Source organism: Kryptolebias marmoratus, linkage group LG19, assembly GCF_001649575.2.
Source record: "Kryptolebias marmoratus isolate JLee-2015 linkage group LG19, ASM164957v2, whole genome shotgun sequence".
NCBI lineage: Eukaryota > Metazoa > Chordata > Actinopteri > Cyprinodontiformes > Rivulidae > Kryptolebias > Kryptolebias marmoratus.
In genome coordinates, this window is record NC_051448.1 from 11,182,421 (window position 1) to 11,201,150 (window position 18,730).

General features: G+C 41.2%; 1 protein-coding gene across 2 annotated transcripts; it reads right to left on the reverse strand.

The window, feature by feature from the left end:
- Window positions 1–2,360: 2,360 nt before the first annotated feature.
- LOC108242453 (visual system homeobox 2) lies at window positions 2,361–15,871 on the reverse strand. Of its 2 annotated transcripts, XM_037981414.1 has the most exons (9): window positions 14,912–15,871; window positions 13,442–13,527; window positions 13,245–13,325; window positions 11,487–11,575; window positions 7,177–7,644; window positions 6,636–6,714; window positions 5,760–5,883; window positions 3,698–3,878; window positions 2,361–3,186 (listed from the first exon to the last, which is right to left on the reverse strand). In XM_037981414.1, exons 5-9 carry the CDS (start codon window positions 7,580–7,582, stop codon window positions 2,882–2,884), a joined length of 1,095 nt encoding a protein of 364 aa, XP_037837342.1. In that variant the 5' UTR covers window positions 7,583–7,644; window positions 11,487–11,575; window positions 13,245–13,325; window positions 13,442–13,527; window positions 14,912–15,871; the 3' UTR covers window positions 2,361–2,881. The 2 variants fall into 2 exon arrangements, with proteins under 2 accessions (XP_037837342.1, XP_037837343.1); XM_037981415.1 differs by having other exon boundaries at window positions 13,245–15,871.
- Between the last annotated feature and the right edge of the window lie 2,859 nt (window positions 15,872–18,730).

An 18,730-nucleotide genomic window follows, 5' to 3' on the forward strand; every position in this document is an offset into this window, starting at 1 on the left:
GTTATGTTATCTCCTCGCCTCCAACGCTAACTGGGGGTGGGTGTGGCGAGCGGCGCCGCCCCTTCTGAGACAAACAACCCAACGGCCTTGGCTGTTCAGGTGTCTGGCCTCTGTCGAACCTGAGGTGTAGGACGTTAATGAAAAGCAAACGTTTCTGGGAGAACTGTTTGAGCAGCACGCCGTGACCCTGTTTGTCTGCCATCTTCGAACATTTGTGCCCAGAGATGATAAAACAATCACACTGCTCGAGCAGAGCGGCGATCGTTCGTGGAGCAGACTGAGCTGGAAGCTCTTTCGGCAGAGCAGAATCATTTAGAAAGTAATCCCACAGAAACCATATTTACCTCGTTCTTTGTGCGGCGTGTGTTTTTGAGATTACAGTAATGCTTCTGTAATTCTGGTTTCCCAACGTGACCCACAGGGTTACTGTTGTATAAATAAAGAGCTTACATGTGATTCATTCAGTCATTTCTGCTGAACTGAATTTGTTCTCAGAAAATAAAAATGTTCTTTATGCTTTTATATCATCCAGGAAGCATCAGACCTTCAATGCCATAAACTGTTCGACCCTCTGAATACTCACCTTGAGCGATCCACAGTAGTTAGAGTAAAATGTTTTGGCTTCTAGCTCCAATAATATGTGGTTTCTTTATGTTGGATAATGCTGAAAGGAGTAATAGAGAATCCTACTTGAAATACAAATACATTTCCTTCAAGATTATGATCACATATCTCTATGGTTACTCTAAATACTGCATATGAGATTGGCCACTAAAATCACATTTCTACTCATTTTTGCCTAACATAACAGGAAACAAGACATCTTTTCAATACATTTGAACAATATCAGTGATTAGTGTAAGAATACCTCCAACAATACAGCAATTTGTAACAACCATATGACTCAGAGTTATTAAAAAATGGAAAATGCTAAAAACTGCTGGGTAAAAAAATCCCAGCCCTGGTTCATATTTGGACCAAGCCAACCCTGGGTACTCAACAGTTTCAGTTTTATACTCAAAAAATGAGTTACGATGACTAATTTATTGAATTAGAGCTTCTAAAATGTTGGGTTTCAAAGAAAAACCCAAATTCTGCCTCATTAGATATTTACAACTTGGGTTTGTGTTAGCTAGCTGGCGCTAACCACTGTTAGCTTCAGCTAGCTAGCATCAGCTAATAATTTTAAGAACCAAAACTCTCTGTCTAGTGCAAACTAAAGTGGTTAACAAAGCCAGTCAGGTTAAACGTCTTCTTAGAAGTTGTTTTTAATGTCTTAGCTTTAATTATTACGTCCTAAAACAGAGTCAGGTTTAAGTTTGGTCAACTCCTGGCTGAAAATGGCGGGATGTGAATCGTCAAACCCAACCCAACCTTTGACCCAACAGTTGAGTTATCAAAATAACCCAGCAGTTTGTTAGGGATGATTAAGCTACAATCCCATCAGGTTTTTTGTTCAGTATCTGTAAAAATGTCAATTGGTGCCATTTTTGTATTTGCTAGAGTTGATTAAGTGTGGCAGCCATCTTGAATCAGGTAAAGTCCAAAAGTTAATCATCTGTAGACGCACATCCAGTGATTTCTTTCAATAAAATCGATTTCCAGCCTTTCATTGCAACAGGTGGTAATGAGACTGCAGAAACCAATCTTCTGTAATTGTTCCTATTGACGTACAAGCTAACGTTAGCATAGCAGCTCAGCTAGCCAGTACAGGAAATTAGAAAACTAGCAGTTTAAAAAGTCCCATGAGCCACTTCTTCAAAAGCAAGCCAACACCAACTCATGATTGTTTATATTTTGTCTAGATCGTTGTCATATGGTAACCATTAAGCAAATAACTGTTGTAGGTCAGTTTTTGAATGAACCTGCACCAGCTTGTAAACAGACCATAAACACAATCAAACTCCTTTAAATTATAACTCATAACTTCAGTAAAGTAGATCCACTCAGTTTGGTCTAATCTGCAGCATCATAGGTTTTGCACCAGGCTCGAGTCCACATGAATTGATGTTTTTGATCTTTTTTTTTTTTAAACATGGTGATCCGGTTTCTATTCGGTTTCTCTAAAGAGTCTTTTTTTCTGGACTTTTCTGTTTGAAATTCCTCTTTTTCCCCCAAAAATGTGCCCATTTTGACAACCAAATTAAACCGGAGATTGTCACCAGCTCCCCAGCGGGTTAGGAAGGTGGAAGCCATTCAAACAGTTAGCTTTTACCAAACATATACCAAAAAGTTTCCTCAGTGAACCAAAGTCTCATCATATTTACACGACAATCAAATAAAAAAAAGGTTAAAAACAAAAACAACTGGACTTCTATTTCAGTTGTTGGTTTTGTTTTTAACCTTTTTTTTTAAATTTACCATGTCCTGTATGACTGAGAATCTACACCAGCGCATATTTACAGGAGTTAGTTTTAGGTCCAAAGACTTCTGAGCTTGGTTTGATCGCAGATGTTACTTTGACTTCAGGGTTTTGATTGTTGCAATTGCTACAAAAAACACTCGCTCCCTGTCAGTTCAAGCTCTGCACCACACACACTTACATCATTGTGCACAAAGACGCTCAATCGGTGAACCATTTATAATTTAAATATGACACATTTTTAATTAAGCTACAGTTACACTTATAAGGAGACAAGTGGGACGATTGGGCACCTGTCATGATGTACGTCACAGTCTGAACAGCTGGAAATACAACGTTTCAGGCTTGGGATTTGGTGCATGTGGCAGTAGAAGTTAAACTCTGGTCATCACTGGGAGGACAAAGGTCAAAGAAAGCATCCCATTTGGACAAACTCTGAATGTGGAGTTCATTGATGAAGGATCGTCCTGCTGACCAGGACGTCTGCCTCTGGTCATAAAAGCCGCAGGTTTTTCTCCATCAGTTGCTCCTCTTCACCTCCTGTTCGGCCGCCTGATCCTCGGCCTCCTCCTTCTGCGTCGTGCTGCTGCTGCTGGATTTGTCAGAAACCGTCCCCAGCACCTTAGCGCTGTGCTCCAGCGCCTTCGCTCGCAGCACGGCGATACTGTTCTCCCTCAGTTCCTGTTTGGAAACGTCCGTGCTCTGTTTCTGCCTCTCTTCCTCCGTCAACCGGTCCGCCGTCTTCTCCTGCGCCGGTAACGGTGAGCAGCAGCTGGGTTTCCCCGGGGAGGTGTGTGGAGGTTCAGCTGATTTCTTGTGCATACCTGGAGGGGAGGGAAGTTCACTGATATTAGGTCTAAACATGAAAAAAGATTTGTTATGAGTTTAGCAATAAAAAAGTGTAAAAAATAAAGACCAATAGGTGATTAGAACGAGCTTCTTATTCAATTAGAGCAACCTAATTGATTTAAACTAATCAATTGACATGAAGTGACATCAGACTAATCTGTCCTGATAAGGAAGGATTATCACTTATCAGGACAGATTAGTCTGATGTCACTTCATGTCAATTGATTAGTTTAAATCAAGGAAGGATTATCACTTTATTGATTATTGACATACTGATGACCTTATTGAGCCTCATATAAGTCAGGGTTACCCATCATTCCTTTTCAGGATACAGCTCAATTTCACAAAAACAGGAAAGTGAGAAAAATTTGAATTTTTTTTTAAACCAAAAGCAAAAAGCTGTTAGCTGGCGTTTCGTTGCTTTCTTGTAATTTCTCCGTCTGAGTTTCTGAATTGATAAGAGGCATCATTAATCCTTTGACCTACCCAGTAACCAGGGGGCGTAGGAGTCTGAGATGCCGTCCTTGGCTGACTTGAGGATGGACTCGGGCAGCGGGATGGAGTGACGGACCATGGCGCCGTACAGACCGTACTCGGCCATCACGCTGCTGCGGCCCCAACACTTCTCCCGCTTCCTCCACTTGGCCCTGCGGTTCTGAAACCAGACCTGCAGACAACAAGACACGGCCTGAAACATCTGTCGCCTCTCCACTTTGTTCTTTAGGCATTTTTACTTTGAAGAAAAGAAAATGGATGGAAAGTCTTTTGAAAAGAGCAGCCTTTGTGATGAATCGACTGGAAACTAATTCGTATTCAACACGCAGATGAGGCAGAAACTCCACCCCTCCGGTGCAAACAGACAAACCGTGGACATCTCATGGGACATTCGGTGTCCACAGTTATAGTCTTGCAGGAGGGGGGACTGCTGCAAAACTTCCCCATTCCTCCCTGTTATCATAAATGTATCAGATGACTATACATATCATTTCAAAAATTTAAAACATAAATTTCACAGCATTTTTTTGAATAGAAAACAAATATAGCTACAGACCTCAGAGAGAATTGTTACAACACTTTAAACGTGACATATATATTGTATAAATTACCCTATTGTTTGCCTTGTAATGTATATTTATTGAACTATCTGCTGGTTAACTGTAATTTTATGGTGTTGCTTATTTAGTATGAGTTATCAAATAATATTAAATAATATAATATAAGAGTTTAGCTTGTTTATTTATGGTAAATTTTGCTGATTACATTTAATTTGAGACTAAATATTTCAGACAAGGGAATAAAGAAGACAAGCTGATTTCGATCTTGATTATTACTATAGTTAATATTATTTTTATTTCATTTTTTTGGGGTTATTCTGCGAGAATATCAACCCTCAGATGAATCTTGATTTAAAATGCTAAACAATAATAATGTTGTCCGTTCTGATCATGACGTCATATCTGCAGTGGAGCAGGCAGGGAGTCAGCTGAGGCACTTCAAAAATGTAAAAATTTTATTGCAAATGTCCTCTGTTCAGGATTTTAATTTCTCCATTAGTGTCCACAGGTTCGGCTGGGGCTGTAGTCATGGCAACAAGGAGCATTTTTGTGCAATAAAAAAAAAAGAAAAGCCAATTAATTAATTTTTAAATTCATTTTGAGAGGCTCATTTAATTAAATGTTCAGTCTTCATTAAGGCTTCAATGAACACATCCTCCAGGGCTTAAGAAGAATTATGACACCTGCTGGATGATTTTAAAAGGTTTCTAATGAAAGTTTGGAGAGTTTCTGATTATCTCTCCTGTATTTATTCCCATTAATTTCAGACTCTTAGTAAAGTCAGCCTCAATCCATCAGTCCTGTCTATGTGAGGAGAAACGTTTTGGCTCCTCGTGTGGCTTAATTGTTTTCCACCTTCTTGTAATATTGATTAAAAAAACAAAACAAAGGAAAGGGACTCTTAAAATGTCAGTAAAGGGAAAAGGAGTGGGAGAAAAAAAAAAAAAACAAATAACCAAAAACAATCCCGACTGCAAAACTACTCAGGTTAAACGTCCGTCTCATAGAAAAGACGAGCCCCAGATGAGCAATTGAGACCTTTTTTTTATTATTATTTCTTCCATCGGTGAGAGCAGTCAGTGTGTCTTTGCTTCCTCTGAGAGGTTAGATAGAAGCAAAAAGGGCTGATTGAAAAATAAGTTCATTCAGTCCTGGCCGATGGGGGGGGGGGCAGACTCGTCAAATATCAGGGGAAATTAAAAGACTCCGAGCAGCCGGCTGCAGCCCCCCTGACCTCTGCTGATTTATTCCTTTATAGTTATGGCTTCATTTCAGGGCTGAAGGCCTGAATCACCCAGAGAGAGAGAGGAAGAGGAAGAGGAAGAGAGAGGAAGACTTCTCTATGAACTAATTATCTGTTGTGAGGGAATCAGCTGCTCACGTGGAGGGGAGAGTCAGGATGGTGCTGGAGATTACCATCGACTGAGAGGAAAATTAGGTTTTTAGGATAACAGAGAGCGCACATTCCTGCACACACACACACACACACACACCTGTATTCTGTCCTCTGGCAGCTCGGTCTTCATGGACAGCATTTCTCTGGTGTAAACATCTGGATAGTGAGCTTCATTGAACGCTTTCTCCAGCTCCTCCAGCTGATAGGAGGTGAAAATGGTTCTGCAGACGAAACAACACAAAAAATTAAAATATTTATTATTTATTTACACCTCATCCCAACTCAGTTAAGCTGTAATTTCAAGCTTTGCAACACGACAATCCTTCTTACTCCTGATTGTCTGGTTTTTCTTTTTGTTTTTTTTTAAAATTCAGTTTTATTATTATCCTCGTTATTAGAGCTTTTTACCTTCATGTTTAAATTAGCAACATGTTGTTTCAGGTGGCAGAGGGACTCTGTGACATCCAAACAGATGATTACAATCAGTTCGCTTCACTAAATTCAAATCTGAGACTTTTCTTCTGTGGATCTCAGTCAAATATATGTTGTTGTTCTGTTTTTTTGTTTGTTTTAAAAATATGCAAACGTTTCACATAAAACTTATAAAATCAGAAAAGCCTCTCTAAAGCTTTTCATCAAATATTCCTAAATATTGTCAACAGAAATGTCAGAATTTATTGATGAAACAACATCAAGGGTTTAAAAAAAAGCAATAATTTCAGAAATTACACTGATTAACACACAATAATACTAGACTATGGACCATCAAAGGTCTGAGATTTATAATACTAATACTAATACTAATACTACTACTACTACTACTACTACTACTACTACTACTAATAATAATAATAATAATAATAATAATAATAATAATAATAATAATAATAACAACAACAACAACAACAATAATAATAATAATAATAATAATAATAATAATAATAATAATAATAATAATATATTTTTTTTTTACCTGTGTCGTCTTTTCTTTCTTTTCTTGCTCAGAGATGATGTGGAGAGCTGTGGATCTCCGGAGCTCAAATCATCTGAATCTGTCAAATAATAAAACAGTAAAAACCTTCATTTCGGCAGCATTTTGATCAAAGTTTAATTTTTAAATAAGTGAAATAAAAACATAATAGAACGCAGCTTTTATTGTGGGATTTTTAGGCCCTGTTTTTCTCATAAGTCGTTTATTTTAATTATTAAAAATATTTACTTCTTCCGGCGCAGATCTTTCGTTTCCAGTTAAAAACATTAAAATGTGATGATTTTATTTCAGTGCGCTGAATAATTTGATGAAGGCCTCGCGTTTTTTAGCTTAATGAAATTATTGTTTTTCTATTTTAAGATTCCTGAGCATCCAGAAATATTTATAATCGTCATTTTGCCTAGAAAAACACTGACTTTCAGCTTAAATAAAAACAAATTCATTAGAGTGAGCCGCCCTCTGACCTGCAGGGACTAAAGTTTGCAGTTTTCTGATGAGTTTTAATCTGATTAAAGCCTCTCACCGGAGCTGGCCCCGGACTGCTGCGCCTCCCTGTGCGCCTCCCTGTGCGCCGCCAGCTGCGCCAGCTGCGCACTCTGCGCCTCGGACAGAACCTCCAGGAAGGCGGGCTGACCGTAAAACGGGTGGATCCCATCCGGAGCCAGTAAGCCCATCCCGACCCCGAGCCCCGCGTGTCCGAGGGCCGCCCTGGCCGTCAGGATGTGCGCCCTGGGAGGCAGGGCCTCCAGGGGCCTCCTCGGCGGGGCCGCCGGCGGCTCCTTGTTGAGGCCGAGCAGCTCCTGGATGCCGAAGCCGGTGCGGCGCTGCGCGGGGGCCCCCGCCTTCCACGCCGGGGCTTTCCCGCCGCTTTGGGGCGTCTTCCGCTCGTTCTCGTCGTCTGAAAACACGAGTCCTTGTTTCCCCGTCATGGTGGGGTTCGTCCTCCGCAGACAGGAGACGGTGTCTCTTTATCTCCGCTGCGCCTTATAATCTGACGGGCAACAGGCGGGAACCAATCAGAGGAGTGCATCTGCGGGTTTCTGACACATTAAACTCCCCCGGCAGCTAATAAAACCCCAACAGGCGGAAGATTTGAGTTTTCTGTCTGCTTCAAAACCTGCAGGCAAGTCTCCACCATTCAGCCTGAAGTCAGAAACCTCAGACAGAATAACTCCATTTAATGTTCTGAGGATAATTTAGGACTAAAACTAAAAAAAAAGTTAATTTTACTGCAGCTTTATATAGCTGAATGAAGTCAGAAAGATGAAAAGATGAAAAGATTCAAATAAATAAAATCATGCAAGTGACACCAAAAATAGGAAAACAAACAAATATGTCTAAACCCTATATCTACAACAAATATATATAAAAAGAGATCAAATAAACTTGAATTTTAGGCTTTTTCTTTGATAATATTAGTCTTGCATAGAGCTAAAATTGTGGGGTTTATTCTTCTTGTTATTAATAATATTAGAGCTGCATGTGAACAGTTCTTCTACTGCAACAAATTAATTCATATGTTAACAAACAAACAAACAGAATAAAACCTTCAACGTTTCAGTAAATCGATCATAAACCGATTAATCAGGTCAGCCTCCAGTTTACTCCCGCTCTCATTTACATATTCTAATTAGGTTCGTTCACAAAAAAATCTCTTTTTGTCTTTGTGAGCATCTGTTGGTCCTTATTAATCAGGTTTGTATTATTGTTATTATTATTATTATCACTATGAGGCCACACAGTATGTAGGACACATCAGGGTGGCAATTAAAGACGAGACAAACACCAAACCAGAGCACAGAAGCAGATTTACCCCCTTCACTCTTTAGGTTCAAGTGATTTTGTTTTTTGTTTTTTTTTTTTTGTTTTTTTGGATTTGGGGGTTTGGATGGGATCCTGACTCGGGGCTCCAGCGAGTTAATCCGCTCTGGAAAGTGAGAGCAGCGCGCGAGACATTGAGGATGTCAGCAGGATCCTCCTCAGCTCCATTTATCACCAAACTGAACTCAGTTTAAACCTGGGAACGAGGTTAAAAGATGCCCCCACCCCCTGTCCTCTAATCGCCTCTAATCAGCCATTATTCAATTAGGGCGCGGTTCGGGGGTGGTTCGCGGCACGCTTTGGGACATCTGGACGCACAAGCGGGACCCTATGGAGATGAGGGGACGCGCAAGCAGCCATCAATGGGATGAATAAATAAACAAACGGGCTGCTCCCCGTGGGACAGTTTAGTCCCCGGGAGACAGGCTGCCACACTTTGACCGTCAAACTGATCCAGTCTGTTATCAGATCAGGTTGGATCGGCCCGGGGGCAGGGTGGGGAGGGTGGGGGTGGCAGGTTTGAGGGCGTCAGGTTTTTCAGCATTTCAACAAAAAGGTACACACAAGCTGATGAAACTTTCCTGCTGCTGTTACAGGTTTATTCTCAGGACCAGTGAAAGTGTCCGGAATCAGAGGGAGGCTTGATTGGAGGAATCAGCAGCTGCTGGGGAGGTTTTCTCTCCATGACTTCCACTGATATTTCCACACAAAGAGAAAGCCACTCTCATTTCTGTCTCTGCTCAGATTAGAAGCAGAAAAAAAAAGATTCTGCTGTTTGGAAAAAAAAAAAATCTGCAAAGAGTACAGTTAGCTCCAAGAGGAGTTAATGATGTGAAAGCTCGACTTTTGATTCATTATTTGAAGATCTTCCTACCTGTGGAACATGTCTCCAAGCCTGCTGCTGGCCTCTTAGTTGAACATTTAAACAGCAGCCAACCTGGACATCCAATAGATATTAAGGTGTTTTAATATCATTTACACTATTAAAGGGGAAAGTAAATAAAAGTAGGGCTTGATTTAAATTCCTGTCCTGATCTGTTGAAGAGTGATGATTATGTGATCATAATCCCCCCCCCCCCCCTCCATCACCAAGGCTGGATGTCAAAGATCAGCTTATCACTCGTGGAATCTTATGAAAATCCATCATCATTAAGCTGCCCTTCTAATGACATGAACTGTTTCTCAATTTTCGGGTTTATGTTTCCTGCATGTATCTATCTATTTATATTTTAATGTTCTGATCTTTTTTTGACGGCTGTTTTTGTTGCTGCGGTTCGCTTCCTTTGGGCAAGGAGAACATTTTATATTTGACTTGTTTAAAAATTGATTAAATGTACAATCTGCCCTTTTTTAAAATCAATAAACTGCAGGAAAAAAAAGTGAAATCTTGTCCAAACAAACAGGTAAAGCAGCTGCAGAACCAGCTGATTCTGATTCTGCAAATGGATTTTGTTTCTCACGTCATGATTTTCAATTTAAAAAAAAAAAAATAGGTCTTCCTGACATTTCACTGAGTAGCTTTAACAATGACAGAGACTGCTCCTGATGTTTCAGCAGAATCAGTGATGATATGTCTGCAGGAGAGACCCGGGGGTCAAAAATGTGACGGCAGCGGTCCCTTTATCTGCGTTTATATGTGAGGAAAGAAAATACTGAACACACCAGGATGTGGTCAGCCTTGGCAAAAAGGAACAAACAGAAAAAAATGACTCCGATGAACAAAAACTGGAGCAGTTGTTCAGACAGAGGTGTTCACCAGAAACACCAAACAATCTGATTGAGGAATTATCTTTTCACAGAACATGTTAGTCACCATACCTGCCAATAAATGCTTGTAAAATTAATGGTGAGATGTTTAAAAACTCATCTGATGTGTTTTAATTAAATTCATCACCCATATTATGCAGCATTGATTCACCCAAACCACTCTAAAAGCATCTTTCCCACATATTGTACCCTTTTTATTATTGCTCTAAAAGACACAGAAACCATAAAATATTGTAATTTCTCATTCATTTGACCTTGTTTTGTAGAAACTTGTGAAACCTGTTGGAATAAACTATTGATCCCCCATTAAAAATGACTGACCACGTCCTCATTTTCATGTAAAAAATAAAACGCTATGAAACCAGTTCACATATCTGAACCTGAAGCGTTTAATAATGCCATAAACCCTGGTTATGAATTCGGTCTGGGCCGGCCCTGTTCCGCCGCTCCCTGCTCCATCTTTGTCCTCGTTAGACGCTCCAGAAGTGGCTCCCCTAATCGAGCTAATTGCCGTTTTCCCAGAACTCGGCGTTCAGGAAGCGGAGCTGGGTCGCCAAGCAGCCGCTGATCAAAACATCCTAATAGGGGCGACGAAACAAAAAGCTCCCACAGTCCAAACAATGTGCCACCGGTTTACTCTCCGGCCACAAAGCATTAATTAGGGCAATAACTTCATGCTGTTGTCATTCTATAGTCTTCATTTCTGTTCGAGTGCGTCTGTTTGCTCTCTGAAGTTTGTCGGGGGGAACTTGGACTCACCAAATTCCCCTGTTGCTTGTGTAGATGTGTTATCGCCATAATGAGGAAAGCCCCCCTCATCCCTCTCCAACACCCCAAACTTTCTTGTGGCAGCTCCTAACAGGAGCTGACATAATTACTCGGACCTGTTTCTTGTCTAATTAGCACACTCCCACGGCGGACAGGGACGGGCAGCTATAGACAGCAGAGGGGAAGTGGACAGGGGCGGCGGTGGCAGCGCAGAAAAAGGGGGCCCCTGCCTTCAGCGTAATTAGGTGAGACAATGCCCCCGACTGTTTCGAGCTATGGCAGCGGATCGGCCAAGTCGGCGAGCGGACGCCCCGTGAGGTACGTCTCCCCAAGACCCTAATAAGCCCCTAATTGTCTTTCCTCGTTTCACATGGACAGCCTATTCCTGCCGTCCTGTAGAGACCCAGACGAGAGGAAAAGGGGCTGAGATGCTTAAAAAAAGAAAGCCTCTTTTTAGGGGACATTAACTGTTCGGACCTCAAACTCCAGTCGGTGTGCGCTGACGTCCCGCAGCAGAACTCATGGGGGCCGAAAGCACACAGGGATTCGTCCCTTCACAAATGGACCTGTGGACAGATTTTAATCAAAGTCTCAGAAAAGAATTAATGAAATGACATTTAAAGATGGCCACCACAGACAGGTGACCTTATCCGACAAAAACATGGCTTCAACTGAGCCAAACTTACAGACAATTGAGCTCAAAGTTGTAGAGCTGGAAGCTGAGAGTCATCCCCAACACAAACTCCGAGCACTGACAGATCGAGCAGGATCTCACTAAATCAGTTTAGATCTTATATAATGTTATTTTCAGGGATTTACCAAAATGGCTATAACGGCCATTTCTCAAAATAAGATGGTCTTAGTCTAAAACTCTGGCGTGAAATGCGTTGGGCGATATGAATTCCTATAATCAATGTTAATTGGTGACTAGATTTAAAAGTTGCCTTCCTCATTGTGAGTCATGAACTGAGTAGCAATGAGCATTCAGTTACCTTAAAATGTGTCATTTTTACACATAAACTTTATTTTTAGTTACACAGTTCAAATAATAAAACATAAAAACATTTTTTTCCATAGTTTGTCATCCTCACCAACAGATCAATTCGTGTTTAACTTATAATCGAAGCGCTGAAAAGACAAAAGACTCTTTTATGTGTTTGAAAAGAAGAAAAAAAGAGCTTCTGACAGAAGTTTTAAGTCAGCCAAAGGTCATGTGGCTCATCTAATCAGCGTCAAATTTACTCCGAGCTTTGTGCGTTTTGTTGCGCTAAATAAAAATTAAAAGTCTTCCCAGATTTGTCAGATTCACTTTCTTTTTTCTTGCTGCTGATGAAAAGTTTGGACCACAAGCAGCTTGGCTCTACAGGTTGCATTTCTGCACTGTTTAACTAATCTCACACACACACACACACACACACACACACAGAGGTCCATATGTTAGGGGCCACCACGCATGGCAGGTGGCGCCCAGAAGATTCCATTTTTCATATTAGTTCCCTCCTCGTAACGTCAAAGCGCAGCTCAGAGGGACGTCAGTTCGATGTGCCCTCGCTCCTTTAATTAGCTGTCAATTAGTGCAAACGAATCAACTCTTCGCCTAATTAAGCAACGCCACCAGGCAGCTCCCACACACGGGCCATTGTGCGAGCAGCATGAGAAAACCGCAGCTAGCAAACTCGTTTTGGATCACGAGCGCAACTAAACGATCACACTGACAAACTGTGTTTGTAGTGTGTGTGTGTGTACGTGTGTGTGTGTGTCTATTTCAAGCATCTTGGCTGCTTTAAACACGGGGCATTCCTAACTTTCAAATGTCTAAAAAGTTAAATATTCTGTAGTTTCAAATGTCGGATCAAATGTCTGTTTGTTGAACTTTAATGAGAGGTTGGCAAATTAATATTCCGAGATTTTCAGGCAGCTGTCTTTTCAAGTTTTTGGGTCATCTGTTCAGACGTCTGCAGCTTCACATCAACCCATTTCTCCATCTTGGACACCCAGACTCAAGACTTTTACTGCGGGGATCACATCATTTCCAGTCGGATCAGGAATGTAATTTATTCAAACATCTCTTCACCTGAAAAGCTTCCTACAGCCGCCTGTTTTAGTCTCACATTCCTGTTGATCTACCGTGTGATGTTTTTGATTATTGTAATGATTTTAATGATGTTTTTATGAGGCAAAGCACTTTGAATGCCTTGCTGCTGAAATGTGCTATACAAATAAATTTTTACTTACTTCTTTTGAATGCTGGAATGACATACGAACTGAAACATGGACATTAACTGTCGACTGGCGAAGAGAGCATGAAGAGCAGACCTGGAGGCAACAAAAGAAAACAACAACAACAACAAAAAAAAGACATAACTGGAATAAGAAGAAAAAAAAACACCCAGAAGCTTTGAATTCAAGTTCCAGGAGGCAGACGGTAAAACCTGACAGTCAGGGTGTGGACAGGGGGGGGGTGACTGATTTCACACCTGGGCTGATGAGCAGATGACATACAGGTGTGTGAAAGGAGCTGAAAGCAGAAAAATAAACAACACAACACAACACAACAATAAATAACAAAACCCCAAGACTGGGACATGAATCCAATCGTGTAAAGAAAGTCTGTAAACTCCTGGCCAGGGTGGAGAAATTTAACAACAGGTTAAGGTTTTGTTTTCTTTTTTTTTTTAAACTTGATGTGACAGTTCAGATTTTATTACGGAGGATTCTGTGGGAAAAAAAAATGTCAACAATAAACATCTTACCTGTTGTAGATAGCTGTTTGACTGACCTAAGTTTGGAGAAATAGAGCTTAATTCTCCCCAGGTAGTTCGAGCGGGTTCAAGACCAAAGTGAGCTGCTGTCACCTTCAAACAGCTCCGATCGCAAATTGCGAGCAGCAGCAGCTAGCTGTGGCACTCCCGGTGCAGCCTGAGGCACTTTTCGCAGGAATATCCTCATATTTCTTGCCATAAATAACCATGTGATGCAAAACCAACAGCATAAAAACAGTGTTTGACTGAACCACAATGACATTTTTTGAGATTTGAGTCGTTTTAAGATGGAAGCAGTTCATAAACTCATCAGTCTGGTCAGAATTCAACTCTGTTTCTCCAAACTGAAGTCATCTGCAGCAGATATTAAGTAAGATATTAACCGTCTTTCCTCAGAACCGTATTTCGGAAGATCTGAACTTTAACTTTGATGTTAATGGTTCAGATATAATGAATTCCTATAATTAGTTCCAGAAACCAAATAAAGATTTCCAAACCTGTGAACTAAATCACTGTATTCTTTACAAGCAGAGCTGCTAATCATGCTGGGGGTTGATTAGAGGAGTTAAAAGTGTGATGAGTGACTTTTTTGTTAAATCCAATGAGCTCCACACAACAAACAGCAACTTATGTTTCCAATTTTTTTTGGACAACTGGGTAGGTTTACGATTACATTTACATTTCTAATGAATTGATTTGTCACACTGAGGTCAGAATGCAGCCATTATTGCTCTAAAAATGGCCAATAAAATCTGTGCCAGTGATAAGCATCTGCAACTTTGTGCCAGCCTGACGCAATAAAACATTAGCCTGAAAACGTGACAGAAAATCTGTAAATGCGCATGTTATTATCCGTCCTGCTTCTGTTTGTCAGTGTGTGTGTGTGTGTGTGTGTGTGTGTGTGTGTTCGTGTTTAATCAGAAGGATGTGTCATTTAGAGGCTGTTTAGTCATCCTACCCACTCTGCACCACAGGCTGCGATGGATTAAACATTCATCCTTCTTGTGCGAAACCCTTCAGGGTCTGATGACAGCATCGCCATGTTCACACAGCTAAGCATCCCCCATCACACACACACACACACACACTCACACACACGCGTTTCACGGCAGTGTTTGCGCTTAAAATTCAATTACCCACTTATTGATAGCTCTCTGGGGTCCTGAAGGAGCGGACACGGTGCCGGTGGAGAGGCTGCGGATGATTTCCCAGGAGGCCTCGGGCTCCACTGTGCATCTCCAGCTGGATCTATTTCACAGTTTTCCTCATCAGCAGCAGACACAGATGGGGAACAAGCGTTCATCACACACCTGCACACACCAGTGATTCAGTAACACCAGTAATTTAGGCAAACACACTGGGAGTGTTGGAGTACCACGGCATTTAGCATTCCAGTTTTTTTGTTTGTTTCCGTGCTACGTTCATTTTTATTTATTTTAACTTATTTATGGACAACATTTCTGACTTACTGATAGTATTTAGGTCTGACGTTCATATTTGCTCCAGCTGATATTTAACAGGTAAATTTCTACAGTGTAGGTCACACTGATGTTTGGATTTACCAGTTTGCTGTTTGCTTTGTGTGCTGGTTTAGTCTGGTGTCTCCTGAATGATTTATGATTTATTTTAAATCTTGTTTTCAACACCATCTTTAGGCTCTTTAAACACCAGACATTTAGCAAATTTTACAACAACAGAATAATGGTTTTCCTGCAGTTTTATTTCAAGATCATCAGAGACTGCAACGCAACATGAAATGTACCCAAAGTGAACCGGAAACTATCCTGTTTTTTTTCAGCTGTTTTACTCGTTTAAATATCAAAACGTTAAACTCAGAAAAGATTTAACTGTATTAACAAATATTTTCCCCATAGAATTACATTTATATCTGTTCAAGTCCTTTAATTAAAAAATGTTCTCTTTGAAATCTGCTTCAGTGTACTTTTTTTGTCTTCCTTTCCTACTTTCAGTGTTTAGCTACTGTTTTGCGACCATTTTGCAATTTTACCTTTAAGCCAGCCTTTTCTACTTTTAGTTCTTAGCTTTTGCTACTTTTAGCTAGCCTCGAGCTAGTCTTTTCTTACATTTAGCTTCTAAATAGCTTTTTGCTACTTTTAGCTCTTAGCTATCATTTTGCTTCTTTCAGCTTCTATCAAGTCTTTTGTTACATTTACCTTCTGGCTAGGGTTTTGCTACTTTTAGCTTCTAACTAGCCTTTGGCTACTTTTAGCTCTCAGCTAGTCTTTGCCACTTATAGCTAATGTTTTGTCTCTTTTAAAAACCTGCAACCTTCAGGATTTTAAGCCCGCAGCACTGAGAACCGAGCCGCCGCAGCTTTCTTTTAGCTTTTAGCTAATGTTCTGCTTCTTCTAGCTTTACCAACTCAGTTTCGCCTTTTTGACTAAACGTGAGCCGTTATTCAGCACTCATCACTGTATCTCTTCAGAAAACGCAGCATCTCCTGCTCTTTTTTTCTGCTAAAAAAACCATCAGAATGTCTTTATTGCAGTCCAGCAGTCTTACAGTTCTGTCTTGTGGTGAATAAATGCAACCAATCAGGCCTCAGAGCCACAGGTAGGGCCTCACAGGTTGGCCACGCGCCCCACGGCCCCCCCTGGGACCTGCGGTGGCTTCGCAGGAACGCTCCTCATTCTCCACTAATTACAGCGCTCACCTCTGCTCTCCCACGAGACGCCGAGACACTGATGACAACACGCCACAGTCTGATGATCGGCATCACCAGGAAACAGCTGGGGCTGCTGGCGGCACATCAATACCCCCAGGGAGGGGGGTTCACGCAGAAACCAAACTGTTGCGATTGTGCAGGCCAATCTTAATCTGATCCATTCTCAGCTGGGTTTTGTCGTTCCCTGACACGTGAAACAACTACTAAGCAGCTTGTCTGAAGCTGCGGTACGACCATGACAGCCATGATGAGTTCTGACCAGAAACATCCAGAGGAACCCGGTTGTCCTCTGGCGCGACCGGATCCAACTACCGCCTCATCCCTCATGATGACTCTGGATGGAGAAAATCTTTACTCCTCCCAGCGCTCATCCTCCTCACAGAGGGGAAAAGAGGCCCATGGAGGATGGGTTTGAAATGCTGATGGATTTGTTTAAAAAGATAAAAGTTCAAACAGCTGAGCGAAAATAGACGGTTAAAGTTACAATATGCACATCTGCTTCTCTCAGTGAGACTTCCCAAAATGTCCTTCATGGACAGCTTACAGGAACTGAAATGACAATAAAAGTCTCTTTAGCTTAAAAGAATAGCTCATATTTAAAAAAAAAAAACAGGAACAGGCTTCTTTGGAAAGGTTATAGAAAATGAATATCTTACCTGTTGTAGATAGCTCTCTGAACGACCTCTGTTTAGAGAAATAGTCATCACCTGGTATCAAAAATCAAAGGCGGATGATTCTGCTTTTGTCTGCTTGCGTGTTCGTTTGTCTTTCTGTTACCAAAATAAATCCTGAATCCCTGAAGTCTGAGCAAAACTTGCAGAAAGTAATCACTGGATGTGCATCTACAACTGATGAACTTTTGATGTCAACCCAATTTAAAAAAAATATATAAAATAAACACAAAAATGGCTATAACTCAGCCAGTTTTACAGATACTGACCTAAAGCTCGGTGTGGTAGTAGCTGAGGCCAATCCCCAATACACATTCTGAGCGCTAACAGATATTTGCCATTAGCTGTTTGGATACAACTCTGTCTGTCTGTTAGCAAAATGTCTCATGAACCGCTGCACAGATTTTAATGAAATTTTCAGGAAATAATCACTGGATGGACATCTACAGCTGATTAACTTTTAAAGTCAATTCAACTTAAGATGGCTGCCACAGCTAATCAACTTTAGCAGACACAAAAATGACTTTAACTCGGTTGGTTTTGCAGATACGAAGCTACAATTTTGTGTGGGACTCATAACACACGCACCGATATGGCACACACAACGATATTGTCAAGGTTTGACTAAAATGGTTTTAACTTCTTAACATAAGATAAGCTTCATTTAAAATGATGTCACGAAAGGCAGCAGGAATGTCCATGCTAGGCCTGTATTTCTGACTGGATTCACAAGCTAACAGCCAATCCGAGCAGGGCCAAGAGCAAAGTGGACTGCTGCCATCGAACGCACCTTCAAAAGATCCGATTAGTTCTGTTTGACGGTTGGGTCATGTCATGGTTCTGACCAGCGAGCGCGGGGCAGTGAGGAGCGACAAGAAACTGCCGCCGCGTCCCATTCACTCTGACCTTTTTTCCCCCCTCCAGTTCCACGTCGCGAAATGTAGGTCAGGGAACAATGCGCTCGCTCTGTTAGAACGTAGCAGGGTGCCGAAGCCCTTCACATGCTGCGCTCTGACCCTCAGCCCCCGTCAGCTTCACACTCACCCCTCCACGTGACGTCGCGGAGGCCAGGAGATGTCCCTGCTGCAAACAGCTGGTTTACCCGCAAACCTGTTAGCTGAAGGAAACTCAGAGTCAAATATTAGAATATAAACCCCCCATCAGTTTATAGGCCTGCATTTGTTGAATACATATCTTTCCCCTGGTACAAAGATCTATAAATAGTTTTCTTTATCTTTATGGTTTATAGCAGAGGGCCCCAACCCTGTCCTGCATGCTTCAGCTGCTTCCCTGCCTCAACAAATGAAATAAATGACTCACTGACAGGCTTCAGCAAAACCTGACGACATTTTGAGAAGGTATTCACTTTTTTAATGTGGTGCTTTAGAGCAGGGAAACATTTAAAGGATGCAGTGAGCCACAGGGACCTGGGATGTGTACCTCTGGGTTATAGGATGACAGTGATGGGGAGGGAAATAGCATTTTTAACGTAAAGCTATAAAAAAAAGAATCTTCGCATGGGCTCAGAACTCTGAGGTTGTCGATATTGATGTATTTGTTTTAAAAAGATGTAACAAAAAAAATCTAGAGTAAGACGTCGAA

Excerpts from the sequence above, each read along its gene's own strand:
- LOC108242453 (XM_037981414.1), bottom strand. The coding sequence starts at position 7,582 with ATGACGGGGAAACAAGGACTCGTGTTTTCAGACGACGAGAACGAGCGG. Across the intron at positions 5,884-6,635 it reads AGAAAGAAAAGACGACACAG|AACCATTTTCACCTCCTATC; the intron begins GTAAAAAAAAAA and ends TTTCGTCTGCAG. Across the intron at positions 3,879-5,759 it reads TGCCAGAGGACAGAATACAG|GTCTGGTTTCAGAACCGCAG; the intron begins GTGTGTGTGTGT and ends TGTTGTCTGCAG.